At 35.1% G+C, this 16,438-nt stretch overlaps 1 protein-coding gene and 1 long non-coding RNA gene across 8 annotated transcripts in view; both read right to left on the reverse strand.

Annotated features, from left to right (window-relative positions):
* Positions 1-436: 436 nt before the first annotated feature.
* LOC114142520 (uncharacterized) lies at positions 437-7,389 on the reverse strand. Of its 7 annotated transcripts, none has more exons than XM_028013837.1 (6): positions 7,134-7,389; positions 5,743-5,843; positions 2,257-2,576; positions 2,041-2,101; positions 1,336-1,489; positions 437-930 (listed from the first exon to the last, which is right to left on the reverse strand). In XM_028013837.1, exons 3-6 carry the CDS (start codon positions 2,557-2,559, stop codon positions 798-800), a joined length of 651 nt encoding a protein of 216 aa, XP_027869638.1. In that variant the 5' UTR covers positions 2,560-2,576; positions 5,743-5,843; positions 7,134-7,389; the 3' UTR covers positions 437-797. The 7 variants fall into 7 exon arrangements, with proteins under 7 accessions (XP_027869638.1, XP_027869634.1, XP_027869635.1 ...); XM_028013833.1 differs by having other exon boundaries at positions 2,257-2,616; XM_028013834.1 differs by lacking the exon at positions 5,743-5,843 and adding an exon at positions 2,840-2,848 and having other exon boundaries at positions 2,257-2,581; positions 6,463-7,389.
* Positions 7,390-7,693: 304 nt separating this feature from the next.
* The window catches only part of LOC114142647 (uncharacterized), a 37,214-nt gene continuing 28,469 nt past the window's right edge, over positions 7,694-16,438 (reverse strand). Inside the window, exons 4-5 of the long non-coding RNA XR_003595088.1 lie at positions 10,559-10,644; positions 7,694-9,306 (exon numbers count right to left, since the gene is read on the reverse strand). This is a non-coding gene — a long non-coding RNA (uncharacterized LOC114142647). The remainder of the gene's footprint in view (positions 9,307-10,558; positions 10,645-16,438) is intronic.

Below are 16,438 nucleotides of genomic sequence, written 5' to 3' on the forward strand. Positions count from 1 at the left end.
ACAAACACTTCTGTAAATAATGAATTGAAATTTTCCGTTTTTTTACAATATGTATTAAAACATTCTGTAAAAAAACAGGAAAACATCCTGGTAATTTTCAGCCAGTACATTTTCTGTTTTTTTACGGTATTTTCACAGTTTTTCAATGTTAATTAACTTGCATTTCTGTTAATCCCTAACTAAAATTTTCCGTATTTTTCCAGTAAATCTGTAGTATATTCACAAGCATTTCTGTTACTTAAAAACTTATATTTTTGACATTCAAACCATTCAAGTCTGTGTTAGACATTGACTAAGTAATACATATAAAGCACTACATTTTAAATAAACATAAATTTAAGCAAAACTCAACTTCTTATTCAAAAGGACATTTAGACCATGAAATTTAGTGTTAAAATAGCTCATGCAGATGGGTTAACAATGAAACCATAAACAATCCATTTGCAAATTTTATTTTGCAGTTCATGGTTTTTCAATACCATATCAACACATCATTACAATATAATTACAAATTGCATTCTCAATTATATATTCAGTCAAACATATTTTTAAAGTTGTTAAGGTCAATGTAAAGTTCATTCTTGAGTCCAGACTTTGAAGTCAATTTAATAATTTTGTTAAGTTTAATTTAATTAACACAATCCAACACTAACATTAAAAAAATACAATTTTAATCTTGCAATTTGCATTACAAGATTAAAATCACAGGTGTAAACAAGGACCAACATCCAACTACTATTTTCTGAACTGCTGTCAACATAACAGAGAACATTATGAAGCATCACCTTTTACAAGAATCAAATTTTCCATGGACTGTCAAAGTCATACAGTTCATTTACAAACTTGAGCAGTCGGGGTGGAATGTGATGATGCTTCTTCCCCTTCATTTCTGCCTTTGACCCTCGTTTGGGGTTTAAGCCCAGAAAGACTCTAAAAAAAAAAGGGAATGGATACTTGAGTTTAACATACAGACAGATGCGTCCAAATTACATTATTGCAGCTGATCACCAGTCCAGTTGCAGTCATGCAACTGGACTGGTGATCAGCTGCAAATAACTCCTTGACAATCCTCAACTATGACTAATTTGAATGAACAATCACTGAAACAACAAAATTGTTGGTACACTTCTTTTAATGAAGGCAAACCCGTAACAATCACTGAAGTTACTTGAAACTGATAAAATTGTAAAAAAAAAAAAGGGGAAAAAAAGATTGACTGAAAATTAAACAATGAAAATAAGACAATGCTTCTGAACTGTGTTTCAAAAGCACAGAATTAATCAATTATTATTGCTCAGACCAAATAATTCAAAATATCAACAAAAATATACCAACCTTTGTATAAATTCCAGTGTCAGGGACATGTCTTTTGGATATTTTATGTTCAAGACATAAAACATGGAGAAGGTGTAGCTTAGGGCAGCGATGGGTGACTTGATGTGGTCATTCACAATCATTTGGTCAACAGCAACTTTAAAAAGCTGTTCACCTAAAGAAACAAATCATTAATACAAGAGTTTAAGATCCACCACAGGTGACCAGAACATGTCCATAATATGTTCTAAATACGCGCAGTAATTATATAGAAAATGTTTTATTATATTAATTTTCATATGACTTTTTTTTCACCTACCTGTCAACATATTTTTCTCTGTCCTTACATTTATTCAAAATACTGTATAATCCATGGGTGTCCAAAGTCGGTCCTCAAGGGCCGGCATCCTGCATGTTTTAGTTCTCCCTGGTTTAACGCACGTGGATCAAATGATGGCTCATTAGAGGCCTAAGAGGAACATTGACTTGCTGAAAGGTTGTTACTACCACCAGGGAGAGAATAAAACATGCAGGATGTTGGGCCTCCAGGACCGACTTTGGGGACCACTGGTATTCAGTTCCAACAATGTGTATGATATTGCATCAAAATGTATATTAGCAAACTTTAACATTATTTGAAGGTTATTCTAGAAAACATAGTACATATAGAATTTTAAATCAAAAGTTTAACAGACTGAGGAAAGCAAAATAATAATAATTACACACCCATTATAAAGATGCATGGGGTGCTTGGCAGGTCAAGATCAGGACTCTCTGGATGCAGCAGCTAAGGAGAAAAAAGAAAATATACACAAAATAGAGAAATGTAAACACCAAAGCATGTAAATCTTCTAATAATGGACGGAACTAAACAGCTAATGTTTACAAAAAATAATTGTTAATATTTTTGGACAAAAAGAAATGTTTACAGTGTAAATATACCTCATTTTGACAAAATAGTTGGGTTGGTTTCTCCTTGAAGAATTTTGCGATTCCACTAATCACCTGGACAGCATCACTTCCTGGAATATCCACCCCTCTGGACCCAAGGAAGTCCTTTATTGTCTTTTCTTTCTTTGACAATTCCTCTGCCAGTCTGGTTTGTACTGGGAAGCCAAGAAGGGTGGTTGTGTGATCAAACAGGTGGATTGCTTCAAAGAGAAAAGGCCAGTCTTCTAATAACTTGCTGATGGAGTTTCCTCTGTTGATTGCTGCTCGCTGGATGCTATAGGTTTCAGCCATCATTCTTCGAACATCAGACTCTGGAAAATGATTTGTTTGGAAGGCAGTTTTCAGTTGTTCCTGTGTGAATTTTAGGTTTGTCACATTCTCAGCAGTTGGCTGCCACTGCACACAACCATAGCGATTTGAAGGCAAAGACTTTTTCTGTGATGCCATTTCATCTTCGCATTGTCTCTTTGTTGAACCAAAGCTCAATGGTCTCATAACATTTTCAACTCTGTTTTCAAGCTGTATAAACAGAGAATCATATCCTGTTCCAACAACTTTTAATCCATTGACCTCTCTGTCTTGGAAAGAGCAGGGATATTGCTCTATGATCTGCTGTGCAATGTTCCTCAACTTAGCTCTTCCAGGCCTTTTTTGGTCCTTCCCAAGAACATCATCAATGATGATGCGAACAAGTTCCCTTCTGTCTTTAGGTTTTGGTCTTTTCTTTTCTTCAACAGCAATCATAAGTTGGGGTGGCATTTTGTGCCATGGCACAGGATATGCCTCACAGGAACCGGAAGTCACAGGTGATAGTTGCAGCTGGTGGCTATTCAGCTGCAAAGGTTCAGTAGTGGGGGCAGAATCAGCTTGCAATTCTAAATAGAATCAATAGAACAAAAACAAACAAACAAAAAACATGTTAATTATATTTATATGAACACAAGATTAAACCTAAATGATATATATATATATATATATATATATATATTTTTTTTTTATATATATATATGTGTGTGTGTGTAAAGATTATACAGACATGAATAAACATACTCATTATGAGAAAATTATACAGTTTTTATTTGAAAGTAGACTAACTTACCAGTGCTGAAAGCTTGGATCAGTCTTCTGCACTGGATAGGTTTTAGAATTCCCTCAAGATCCTCTGTCCTGACGAAACCAAGGTCTTCAACACAGCTTACACCAATCATCTCAAGTGTAGAGATAACTGACTCAACCAGATCACTCCTGAGTGATGGCAAAGCTTTCTGAATACTCTCTTTCACATGCTCCATTTTGGCATATGCTTAAGTGGGTGGAGTAACCTGACACCTCTGTTGTAAAAACAAATAGGAAAGGAATCACTGAGTGTCTTAAGGTGTATGCAGGCCAGATTGCCCAAATTTTTTTTTTCCATTTCATAGACTCCAAGCTCAGGCACCCATTTTGCAGATTTTTCTATGAGCAAAAGCAAAACATCAGTTTCACTTTTAACAACAATAGATGCAATTTGTCCCAACTGTAGTTGATTTTTTGCATAAGCTTGTAAGACAAACATGCCATTCCCATAGGTTGTTCCACAGACTTCTACTTTTTCTGTGACAACTGAGTTCAAAGCATTTAGTCCAAAGGTCTTCATCTGTGCTCTGATGTGACCATCATACAGTTCTGGACAAAAAGTGATTGACTCAGAAAATTGCACCTGGGGAGTAAAAAAGCTGCCATGGCACTGATAAGCTTGAAGTAACTGATGCCTTTCAGCTAGAGACTTTGTCACATTTTTGAAATTTTTAGTTGACCTAATACAACGTTTGAAGTAGCTATGCTTACTTTCAAAGTGCATGGTCCATGTGTGTATCAGTGGACCAAACTGCAAACTCAAATCTGCATAGTGAAGCAAATAGTGATGTTTTGGTCGAAGAGGTACATGTGTAAATAACTCTTGCCTCTTTTCTACATATTCCTCGATCAGTATTTTCATATAGGCAATCTGAGGTTTAGAAAGGCTAGGCGCACAGACTAATTCCACTAGCTCCCTCAGGTGTAGTACCATTTGCCACACAGGATTGTCAGAATCTTTAATTCTGTCATAGAGTACAACTGGCAGGAACCTCAAAAGCCACCTGTTTTGAGCTGCATGGCCTCCAAGCTTTTTCCCATGGGTGGGAACAGCATTTGGCTTGTTAGTGCTTTCACCAGGGAATGTTTTTATTCTGTCATTTATAGACTTATAACTGAACCACTTTTTGAACTTTATTAAAAACTGCAAACACAGCGCCAAGTCATAATCAACCACACCCTCAAACAAATCATGTGCCAAACAAGGGGGTAGTCCAGGATTGCACACATGGAAAAAGGACAGCTTGTTGAAAACACTGTTGCTTTTAACTCCCTGGTGCATGCTCAGTCCAGGCTGGCTCTCCAGAAACTCCACACACTCATTGTAATTAGCAGGATTTCTAAGTGACTCGACAGTGAGTGGATCATCTCTAAATGCATCTTTAGTAATGAGACAGTATCTACAGAAATACTCGGAGACACTGAAATTTTCTGTAAACCCACCAATCATGTGTGAGCCCAAGTTATCTCCCATTATGCATGCAACAGTGCCTCTGTAAACGTTGCCCTCAAACTGAATTCCATTTTCCTCTAGCTCACACAAGTCTGATACAAGCTTACTAAAAACTTTATTGACTCCAAAATATTTACTGTCTTTCTCCTGACAGAGCAGTACCAGCTGGATCTGAGGTACTTTTGAACGTTGATATGGAAGGAAATTTCCCAAAGTGAAGTAGACACCCAAAACCTTGTGTTTCTGCTTGGCAGATCCAAGAGGGTTAGCCACCTCAAATGCATCTTGGAATAACATAATCTTTAAAGAATTTGGGACTGAGGCAAACAGAGGATTAGACTTAAGGACATACCCATCAGTGAAATCACAAAGTACATCAGACTCAACATGTTCAGGGTTCAAAATCTGTGCAGCTGCACCTGCATCTTTTAGCATTGCTTCAACACTTTCCTTTAACGGAATGTAATGATAGTGCCTCTTCTGTCCAACATCATTGTGCCCAAGTGTGACTTCAACAGGCTTAACATAGTTGAAGTGTGTCTTGTAGAACTGAAGCCTTCGATGATGTGTACTTAAAGGACCATTTGCTTTTAAAGCGTCATATACAGGTCCCTGTTCATAAGCTTTCTTACTAACACTTCTTAATGTCTCTGTTGTCACAGAATACTGTTCTAGTTCTCTAGACAGTGTAGACATTGTACATTCATGCTGAATATCTTGAAGAGTTTTCATTTCAGTTGCTATCTCTGTCACAGTGGAGGCTGGAACTAAATACTTTGCTTGCAAGCCCAAGTAAAATATGGCCAGATTTTTTGTGTAGGTACATTGTGCATCATTACTTTCATTTACTTTCAAAGCCTGGTCAACATTAGCATCTCCTACATTTTCTGAACTACATGGTGCCTCACCTGAGCTTGACTGTTCTGAAACCGTTTCCTCAAGATGCTGTTCTGCAACGTCACATAAATGCACAGCTGATATTTGACTTTCATTCCATCCCCTATGATACCTGGAGATGTGAGATGAAAAGGATGGTTTCACATGAAACATTTTGGAGCACCCATCAAAAGGGCAAGTTATTGCTAAACCTTCTTCTATGTGGCCACTTAGATGAGAAATTATCCCTTTGACATCCGCATATTCTGTTGTACAAAAATTGAATGAGCATTTTAACTGTACAGATAGAGTTCGATTTTGGGTTTGACTGGTCTTTAAGTCTGAATGTGTTCTTGACATGTGAACAGCAAAGCAACGATATGAAGAAAACCTTCTTCCACATTTTTTATGACCACAGGAGAAAAATACATTATGGACATGTCTGTGAGATCTGCAATGCTTCAAGTATGTGGATGATGAGATGCATGTAAATGTGCAAATATTACACACATACATAATGTCTTGGCTTTGTTGCAGTAACGTATGACTGCAAGAAAGTAATTTGTAAGGTGGGCTTTAGATAACCAAAAAGTATGAGGTTACAAAAAGGCTTATCAGTCAAAATTTCTAATTAAATGTAAACCAAAATGCTTTATGTATATCAGTTTTTGGGCCTCCTAATGCTCATTCCCTTTTTTTCTTTCAGAAATATGTAAATTAATTGTCCATATCCTGACTGACTTCAAAACAAATTTATCACTGGCTGAAAAAGATAATGTTCAAACAAAAAACGAACCGGAAGAGAACAAAGCTGGAGTCTGGACGTAAAAACTATCCTGTCAAAGTAAGAAAAAAAAAAAACCCCACCTGCGTCTCACACCCAGGTTATCAAATTGTGCTTAACAATTAAAATAACTACAGCCTGACATTTAAGAATAAGCACAAGCAGTATGACGCCATGAACTGCTAACTTTCACGCGCCATTTATCAACAGTTTGGATATTGAAAAGAAAAAAACGCATAACACCAAAGGCTAAATCAAGAAAACTCACAGCAGACGACGACTGTCATATATATCAATAATTTGGGGGGCTATGTGAGACACATTCTTATTAAGATGGTCGAAAAAATCAAGCTAGCAAGTTCCTCAAGAGATAAATGCAAAAATGGGCGCCGTACTTGGAGTGTGGGAAAAAAAAGAGAAAAGCGGTCACCGTTATAAATAACCTCGTCTTACTTTTACATTTCAGAACCAAAAACGGTATTTTAAAAATATGAGTAAAAACATTTTTAGTAAAACGAATGCAAAATTATACCGTATTTACAAGAAGATAGCGGTTCGCCAGTCTGAAATATTATCTATACTAATACTATGTTTTGTTTTTTTAATTTAAAAAATGTTTATTGATTTACTTTACATTACCCCAGAGGTGCCAAAAACCGATTACTCCAACTTCTAAGTCCAACCTGGGTCCAGGATACACATTCAGTGTCGGAGAGAGAGCTTTGAATGGCTACAGAACAAGATTTTGCGCTTCGTGCAGGTTCTTGTTCCCATGATGCAATGCGCCAAATTGAAAATACGGGAAAAATACCTGTAAAATGTAAAAACGGAAAATTCCTTCAAATTTCTACTGTACATTTTACCGTTTTTTTACAGTTTTTTTTTACAGTGTACAATTCATGTAAGTGTCAAATAGTCTCAGGGAAATTGCTACACAACATGTGACTATGCAAGTAATGGCTTTAAAACAATACCAATGACTTGCTACAGCCAACTTTCTTGTTCCCGTAGCTCCACACATACATAAGGTAATCAAAACCAGACAGATCCACTTGTTTTCCTCTCTGTCTTTGTAAGAATATAGGATTAGATTAAATTCCTTTCTACTGTTAGGAAGCTCCTGAGTGACAATATATCCAAAGTGTTTTATCATTTTCACATTTTGTGTTTATGCTCAGTGTCTTTAGGACAGCCCCTCTGGGATGCTGATAGAGGCAGAGCTAGTAGAGACATTTATTTGGCAAGAAAAGTCAATAACAGACATGATACAGGGGTGACAAAATAGGAGAGGAAAAGAAACAAAGAAAAACCTTTTTCAAGAAGCACATGGAAGCAAATCAAGTTAGGTACTGGAAGCCAGGAGATAGTTTATGTTAATGCAAGAATAATAGTAGTTGAAATATCAGCCATTCACTCTTGTAACTTAAGGAACAAATTGTTCTGCTTTTCAGGCTGCCATTCCACACACAATTCAGACAGCATTATCAAATCAGACAGTTATTTTTGCTGAAAACGTATGCGTTCATACACACACATATGTGGTAAGTTAATATATGATGTTGTTCATAATGATTATTACAGGAAGGGAGGCAATGAACAGCAGCCAGGATGCAGTTGTCCGAGTCTCAGGTGTTTATCAGGCTGTCACTATGAAGGCCCAGCAGTTCCCATCATTTCTCTCATTGACTTACTCTCTGTTGTCCTTTATAGTTTGTGACCTTGTGTCTGTTTAGTGTTGTTATTATCGGATGACTGTCTTTTCATATTCTTTCCAATCTTAAAAATATTTGTCTAAGTTTGATACCACTATGTTCTCTTAATATTCTCCATTTCTTTACGTTTCTCAAACTCAGAACAACTCAGAGAAAATGGCCGTTCCTTTTGCCATTGTTTCATCAGACTTTTAGCTGACATATCAATCTATTTTCCAAGCTTGATGTTTTAAAGCCAAAATTGCATTGCTTAAGCTGTTAATTATCTGTTTTTGTGGTACAATCACTCCCTAGTGCATTTTTATAACTCAGGTAAAACATCATGGGTCTAATTTAGGCATAGCGCTTATCAAAATTCAGCTACTGGGCCATTTTGGTGCCCATTACTTTGAAAGGTAATTACTGCCTGTGATAATTATGTTAATGGACAATTAAGGGAGACTTACATTACCACAGTGTAATTGGGGATTGACTGAGTTTTCTGCATACACAGCTATTAGGGGAAAGGCTTGCACCTTAAGAGCAACTAGATGATTTGATATGCAATTTCAAATTATCTTTTTGAAATATTGATATATCCAGACAAGCATGTTAAAATTTAAATAGAGAAAATACTTCAAATGTACAAATCAGACTTGAAAGTAACTAACCTAAATAAAACCTAATTCTACATTCTCTGAACACATTCATAGTTGCATCTGTATACTGTAATAGCTAATAAAATTAATCAGCAACCATTTGGCAGAGACTTCATGCCTCTAGACATCAAAACAACTTGTTGAGCTTCAAACGCAAGCATGTGAATCAGTACGAATTGCACTAAAAACAGTGGCTATTCAACAATGATCAGCTAATCTAAATGACTTCTCCCATATAAAAGTAAAACACAAGGCAGAAAGACACAGAAGTCAGCTATAGAAAAACCTAACACCACCAATGTGATTTTTTTCTGAGTACCTCAAGTCTGCCCTTCCTTGGGTTCTCTGAGGAGAAGAAGAGCATCTGGAAACTTTGCACCAGTAAAATCTTGTACATGAACTTTGTAGAGAACTTGCAGCAATCTCAGAGCCTCCTGCTGTTTTTCCTCAAATCACAAGTGTCTGGAGAAAAGAAATTCTTTTAAGCACACCACAAATCGACATCTAAAAGAATAGGCAGAGTACATCTGTGCTAATTTTTTTCCAGAAAGGATTTGCCATTCATTTATAAATAAGATCAACCAAAAATTCTAATTTAATTGCATGCAATTCCTTAAAAAGATGCCGTGCTTGCTATTTTCATGAAAATCCTCCCTGTCATCGCATGAGTTTTAGATCTCTCACCTGAAGGTAAAATATTGTTTTATACTAATAGAGATAATCTACAGTCTTTCTATGTTTGTATTGCAGCAGTTAGAAAACAGTATGTGATGAAATAAAAAGTACTAACCAGATTAATTATGCAACGTTATCAGATTACCTGTTGAATTCAGTTCAGCGCAGATGCAATGTTTCAAGAATGTTACAGAAGTCAAGCTCATATTCAAGAAAAGGCAACATATAAATGTTGCTTATTTACCTCATAATGCTAAGGCTTGTGATGGAAAATAACTGTTGAATGACCTCCTGCTGTTTTCTGCTGGTTCATTTTTTTGACTGGCTCTCTAATATCTGTCCTCAAATTCATCCGTCGAGATTCCCTTTTTTATTGGAAATCATTTTTACTTCAATTGTGCCTCCATTAATCCTCTTTCTTCTAAGCTGTCAAATATCCGCCCACACCTTTTGTAATTTTAATGTTCATCCTTTTCTATTTCTCTTTTTTCCCCTTCGTACTCTTTTGTTCCATCTCTCACTTGAACTGGAGGTTTTCATTTGCAGTTAAATGCCCTTTTTGTCCCTTATTCTTTCATTCACTTTTTTTTTTTAGGTTTGAACCCTTTTCTTTTTCATATTCCTCTTTATTGAATTTTTCTTTTCCACTGTATCTGTGATAATAGCTCAGTTGATACATCAATATCTCATCTTCGGGTTTATTATTATCAGTTATTTCCCGTCCTCTAATCCTTATTCCCCTATGTTTCTATCTGCTTCCTGTTGTTTTTTCATTCTTGTTCCCATCTCTGTGGATCTCAAAGCAGTACATGAGGACAAAAAGCATTTGGTGCTGGTCCTTCTTTTACTCATTCCTCCAGTGTTTTCTGTTCATTTCCCAGCCCGACAGTTTCAAATTCTCTTTTCCCCTTTTCTTATGTGTCCAACTGTCTGCATCCCTTCCCTAAGAGTCCTATCTCCCTTTCTTTTCCCCTCTGCTATTCTTCGCTGTTCATTCCAGTGCTCCCATGGGTGCAGGTGGTAGAAAATGACGTCTCACTTTGATTGCTGCATGGCTGCAGGCGTTCCTGGGGCACAGTAGCTGCGGCGCTTCAGATTGCAGGATGTAGTGGTAAATAATCCCGACTGGGGAGAGAGGAACAAAAAGATAAAGGAAGATAGGAAGGAAGGAAAGCAGGGAGTGGACATGTGGATGGAAGCGAATTACTTTAGAATCCCAGCACGTCTGATTTGAAAGTTTTGTCATTCATTTCTTTAAGAAAATAGTTAATTGTTGTAGTGAGAAAGAAGATAAACCATTGTATAATGTATATAATGTGCAAACTTAACATTTTAAATTTTGTTTTGACACTTTTTAATTTGATAACATAATTTCATCATATTTTATAGTAAAATACCAAAAAACTTAACATATAATACCAAACACATATTTTTCTTTTTCCTAAAGTATAAGTTTCTAAAAGGTATTGAAATAAAATTCAGATAATATGATAAGAACTCAAGTGATCAACAGAATTCAAAACTCAATTTAATGGTCTGGATGTATATATCTTCTCTGGATGCGTCTTCTACAGAATATTGAATATATTTCAGAGAACTTGTTCAATGCTTAATTCTTGTCATTCCACCACGACTTAACTACAACTAACTTGCTTGATTTCTTGTATGTGTGGATTTTATGGGTTGCAACTGATGTGTAAATTTAATCGCAGTAGCCTAATTAGAAATATTTATTTAGAAAAACATACTTTCTCTGCTCTATAGACATCAGACACGGTATTAGCTTTCACAAAGCTCTGAAATAGTACAGAAATGTTCATGAAAATGTGACATTGTCATAGTGATTAACATTCACATCAGTGCTACTTGAATTTCAGAAACAGATGTTTAATTCATCAATGATATGGAAAAAAGCAGACATCGCACAGCTAATCAAATGGCAGGAAGGAAAGAGAAAAGTCAGGATAAAAAAAGTTTTAAATACATTCAGAGTGGCCTAAGTTTTCAGAAATATAATTGAGAAACCTGATGATATCTCTGACATAAAATTTTTGAATGAAGGTTTTAGGGCTGGCGAATAAAACAAAAACAACAAAAAAACATACAACTGTATAACCATCATCTTTTTTCTTCAAAAACTAATAGAGCTTATCTACAGTCTTTTAATGTCTGTAAACTAACTACGTTAGAAAACAGCATGTGATGAAATAAAAAGTACTAAACAGATTAATTATGCAATGTTATCAGATTACCTGTTGAATGGAGTTCAGTGCAGATGCAATGTTTCAAGAATGTTACAGAAGTCAAGCTCGTATTCAACAAAAGCAAAATGGTCACTATGAATGTTATACAGATATAAGCATACTTTTAGGAACCCCCAGAAGTAAAACTAGGTGAGTAGTATTGAGAAAGCTGGACAAAAAATTTGGAGGCATAACTCCATTATTAAAAATAAATTGCAAGAATTGTGGTTCAGGATATATTCTTCCAAAGGGCTCTTGGTTATTTTCTTTCCACTGCAAAAATGAATCCTTTTTGATGCATTGCATAAACATACAGTTGGTTTAATTAGAGGGAGAAGTGGTTTAATATTCAAATGTATGCTCTTCCGAAGCCCCTGGCCGAGAGCAGGCAGGATGACAGTATAAAACCATGAGAGGTGTATTTGGCTTTTGTGGCTGGGCATATATAGAATTAGAATGCTGCGTTTTATTATTTAGAAGTTTCAGGGGCTAAAGTGTTATATATTTTTTAGATATTTATTTTGTTTATTTTTAATTTGTAAGATCTGAGCAAAGGTTTTGAAAGAAAATTTAATATTTCCATTATTTCCATTGCTAATCTTGATTGGTTATTTCCATATCCATTTCACTTCTTCTTGTTGTCCAACAAATATTTCTTTTTTTGACATTACTGTGATCACCGGGGAATATTTTGGTCCATCTTCTGTGAGCCAATTAGTGTCTAGTGCTTAAATGTCATAGTAAAGGCAAAGTAACTATAGCAACTCTGCCTTTTGGTCTCTGTTGTGCAACTTTCAGCTCTTCATTTTCTAATATGGGTTCTCTCTGGCATCTTGCTAAAGCAGCAGCATGTAGATTCAGGGAAGTTTGACCTTTTATATTTTTCTCATCAGGGCCTCCTCCACTAACTGCACACGATTTTGCTTCCCATTTGACATTCATATGTCTGTTTTAGAGAGGAATGTTGTTTTTTGTGTGTGTGTGTGTGTTCGAGCTTATTGCTTCTCTTCTTTTAAATCCATATGTGGAAGAGAAAGAAATGTACATGTATAAAGTTATTTTCTTTATAAAAAAAAAACTTAGTTTTGTTTATAATTACCATTGTTAGAACATACAGCCAGAACAAGTGTATTTCCTGTTTATGATGTCACTGATTAGATCACTGGGTACAACCAAATGAAGGGCTTTTATTGTGCATCCTTTGTTTATTCTCCTTAAAAGTAACCTTTTGAGTTGTACTGTATTCAGTTTTATTTTGCACACCATTTAGTTGAATAGATGAGTTTGTAAATTAGATTAATAATTTTATTCCTGTTTCTTTGCTTAAATTTCGTAATTTGATTGACCATGTTTTCTAATGGTACAGACTACTGAAGTGCAGGTGTTTTTAATTCTGTATAAAACCAGTAAGAGTTTGGCTACTAAAAAGTTCAGATGCCAGAAAACCAAGATGTCAGAAGATAAAATTCATCAAGAAACTTGAACTGCCGGTTGATGCCGTTTACTTCTCACCTTCCTTGACATGACTACTATATTAATGAATTGGACATATTTGTGAAGAAGCCGAGCCCAAACAATTGATCATATTCACAGCATGAGATTATATCTATGGTAACACAACAATCAATAAAAATAAAAAAAAGCGAAAATTATGTTTTGTAATTTTATATGTTTTCCAATCAAATCTCAAATTTAAGTCTGTCAAGAACTCTTTGTATCCATTAAGATTTTATTTAGTTCTCTTGTACTAATGGTGTTGCCATACAAGTTCAATCCTTTGTTCATTTTCCTAGTTTGTTCTTATATCACTAAATTCTATAGATTTGGGGAACCAGGACATTAAATAAATGGGAGAGAAGAAATAATATCAAACTGCTGGAATGCAACTGTAAAAGCAAACCCAATGAAACAGATAAATTGACTAACTTACTCCAAATTTTCCAGTTAGAAAGATTTTAGGAAAAAGCAGATGCATATTCTGCATCATGCCAGATGATATTACAATATCATCTGGCATAAAGGAGAATCTTTTCACCATTATGTCCTCACAAAACACAAATAATTTAAACTCTATATAAAATAATAGAAGACACAATCTATCTCCTAGATTCTTACACTTGTCTTTGTTTTTAATAAAACCTTTAAAAATATGTAACATTAATAAATTGTGACTTGCAATCCACTCTGTTTTCTACTTCCTCACAGTTCTGCTGCAACTCTGGAGATGGAGAGCCAATGAAACCCAGAGGCCAAAGGTGTGAAGAAGGGTCATCCCCTATTCCACAGCAGGCATCTCCTCTAATCACACAAGCTTCAACTCTGTTTCATCAGAGGAAGGAAAGGTCATCCTAAACAACACAAGAGGCTCCTCTGGGTCACGCTGTAACTTGCATTATCTTTCTTCTACCTGTTCTCCATTCTTTGTGTGTAACTAAGGCAGACTAGTTTTACTTCATGACTTTGTGATATTTTAATGTAAGTCACTTTCCCACTCAGCTTGGCTTTCTCAGTTTTCTCATGACAGGACAACCCAATTAAACAAAAGAATATTGCTGAGAAAACTAATATATTTTAATAGGGATCTTAGAAGGTTATGGAGAATTTAATGTCATCTTGTAATTGTTCTTTATTTCCTGCTGTTTCTTTTTAATGTTAGACATATTTATGGTCAAAGGTTCAACACTGTAACAGTGAAAATTATGCATTATTAATTATGTGCTTTTGACTGAATAAACTGTATTCAAAAACAAAATTGTCATGTTTGGACAGGCTTGAAAATGATTATTACTAGCTGCAGAAAACACAAAGTTCTTTTAAAAAGAAGTCAGATTCAACACATCTCTTAATTATTTTATTAGTACTATACTTATACATGTATGAATTAATTATTATGTTCTGTTACCAAAGTATTAATAGTGTGTGTAACTGTTTTTGTGTAATAAATGTGTTTTTATGATGCAGACCACAAGAGGATAAGGCATTGTCAAGGCAATGGCTAATGGGGGTTCTTATTAAGACATAAAAAATCCCATCACAATATTCAACAAAAACAATTGCATAATGTATTAATGGCCATAATTCTACTTCAGAGAGCTACAACCAATGCTTTATGAAATAAATGTATTTCCTTTAAAGAGGACAACACAAATTTGAACTCCTAAAAAAACTATTCATGGTTTGAATTCAGAGCTGTGCATTAAACGACTCTACAAAACAGTGAAGACAGAAAGCTACAGCTTAATCCATTTACTAATTTTCTTGTGAAACGATAGAGATTGGTTTCAATCTTAGCTAAATAACAGGAAACCGTGTGCAAGAGTAAATCACACACTGCCCCCCTTTAAAGAGTGTGCCAGATTTGCCAAATGAAATTATAACATATACTAGTTACAAAATGTTTTCACATTTGTCAAAAAGAGGCTATTAAAAAAGCAGATTTGTACTCTTCTAATTAGGACAAGCAATGGCTTTATTAATGGTCTGTAGGATTGTAGTTTGATTGGCTTGCTTGGTTTTAGTGAGATGTGGGTAATGATTCATTGGATGTGTGTAATTAATTATTATAGTGGCTTTTCACTAATTCATAGACTGATAATTATATTTGATTACCATCAACCTGTCCAGGGACTGCAGGTGGAAATTAGTGTTTTTGCTATTACCTGATATCATACCTCCTTTTAAAAGGTTAATGAAATGTATATTATCTCTGCGTAAAATGAATAAGTAATCAGGGAGATTTGAAAGGGAATTTGACAATTTATTGTGTTTTTCATAACATATTTCCAATAATTTTACTGTCATAAAATTCACAATAGATGTTGGTAACAAATCAAGTGCTCTACACATATGGAAAATAAAATATTTGTTTCAATTAAGTTGAGGAATCTGTGTTTTTATGATGTAAAGCACTTTGAACTGACTTGTTGATGAAATGTGCTATGCAAATAAACTTGATTGATTGATTAAGTCCTTACTGCTGATGAAAAAGTGTGTTGAAGCTCATTATGTTTGCTGCAGAAAACATAGATGACTGAGTGAAATACTGAAAGAATATGCATAGTTTCATCAGAAGAGGCCAAAGATGAAAAAATCTTTGTCATTGCACACGTCTTTCTAAGTAAGGAGGAAAATTGTTCTGCACATCACCCCAAAACGCCATGCTGAAGGTTTGAAGTTATAAATCTATAGAAAGAACTGAACATCAGAGTGCACAAAAAGAACCTCAAGAACTTTCAAGGTAGTTTTTTGTGGCTGAATGGGCCAAAATTACATCTTAGCAACACAAGTGACTTGTTTCTTCCCGCAGGAGATCACTTGAAGTTATAGCCAAACAAGACTTTGCCACAAAGTGTTCATCAAATTTATGTAATTATTTAAAAAATTGATACTGTGTCATTCTAATTTTCCATCGTAACTTCGTTTGTGGATTAATTTGACTTGATTTCTTTGTATGAGTGGACTAATTGGTTAGTAAGGGCATCTTAGAAGAATTTAATATAAATAGAAATACTAGACCTAGATTTACCTAGAAATTGTTGAGACATTTAATACTCATTTTCCCACTGCATATTCTATCCACTCCTTCATGTAATTCATCTGTATCCTACAACTATGGTCCCCAATCTGTGCTGTTTTCCTATGTTAAATACTCATTAGATCAGCCCAGGTTTGGGCTA

This window comes from Xiphophorus couchianus, chromosome 4, assembly GCF_001444195.1.
Source record: "Xiphophorus couchianus chromosome 4, X_couchianus-1.0, whole genome shotgun sequence".
Classification (NCBI taxonomy): Eukaryota; Metazoa; Chordata; class Actinopteri; order Cyprinodontiformes; family Poeciliidae; genus Xiphophorus; species Xiphophorus couchianus.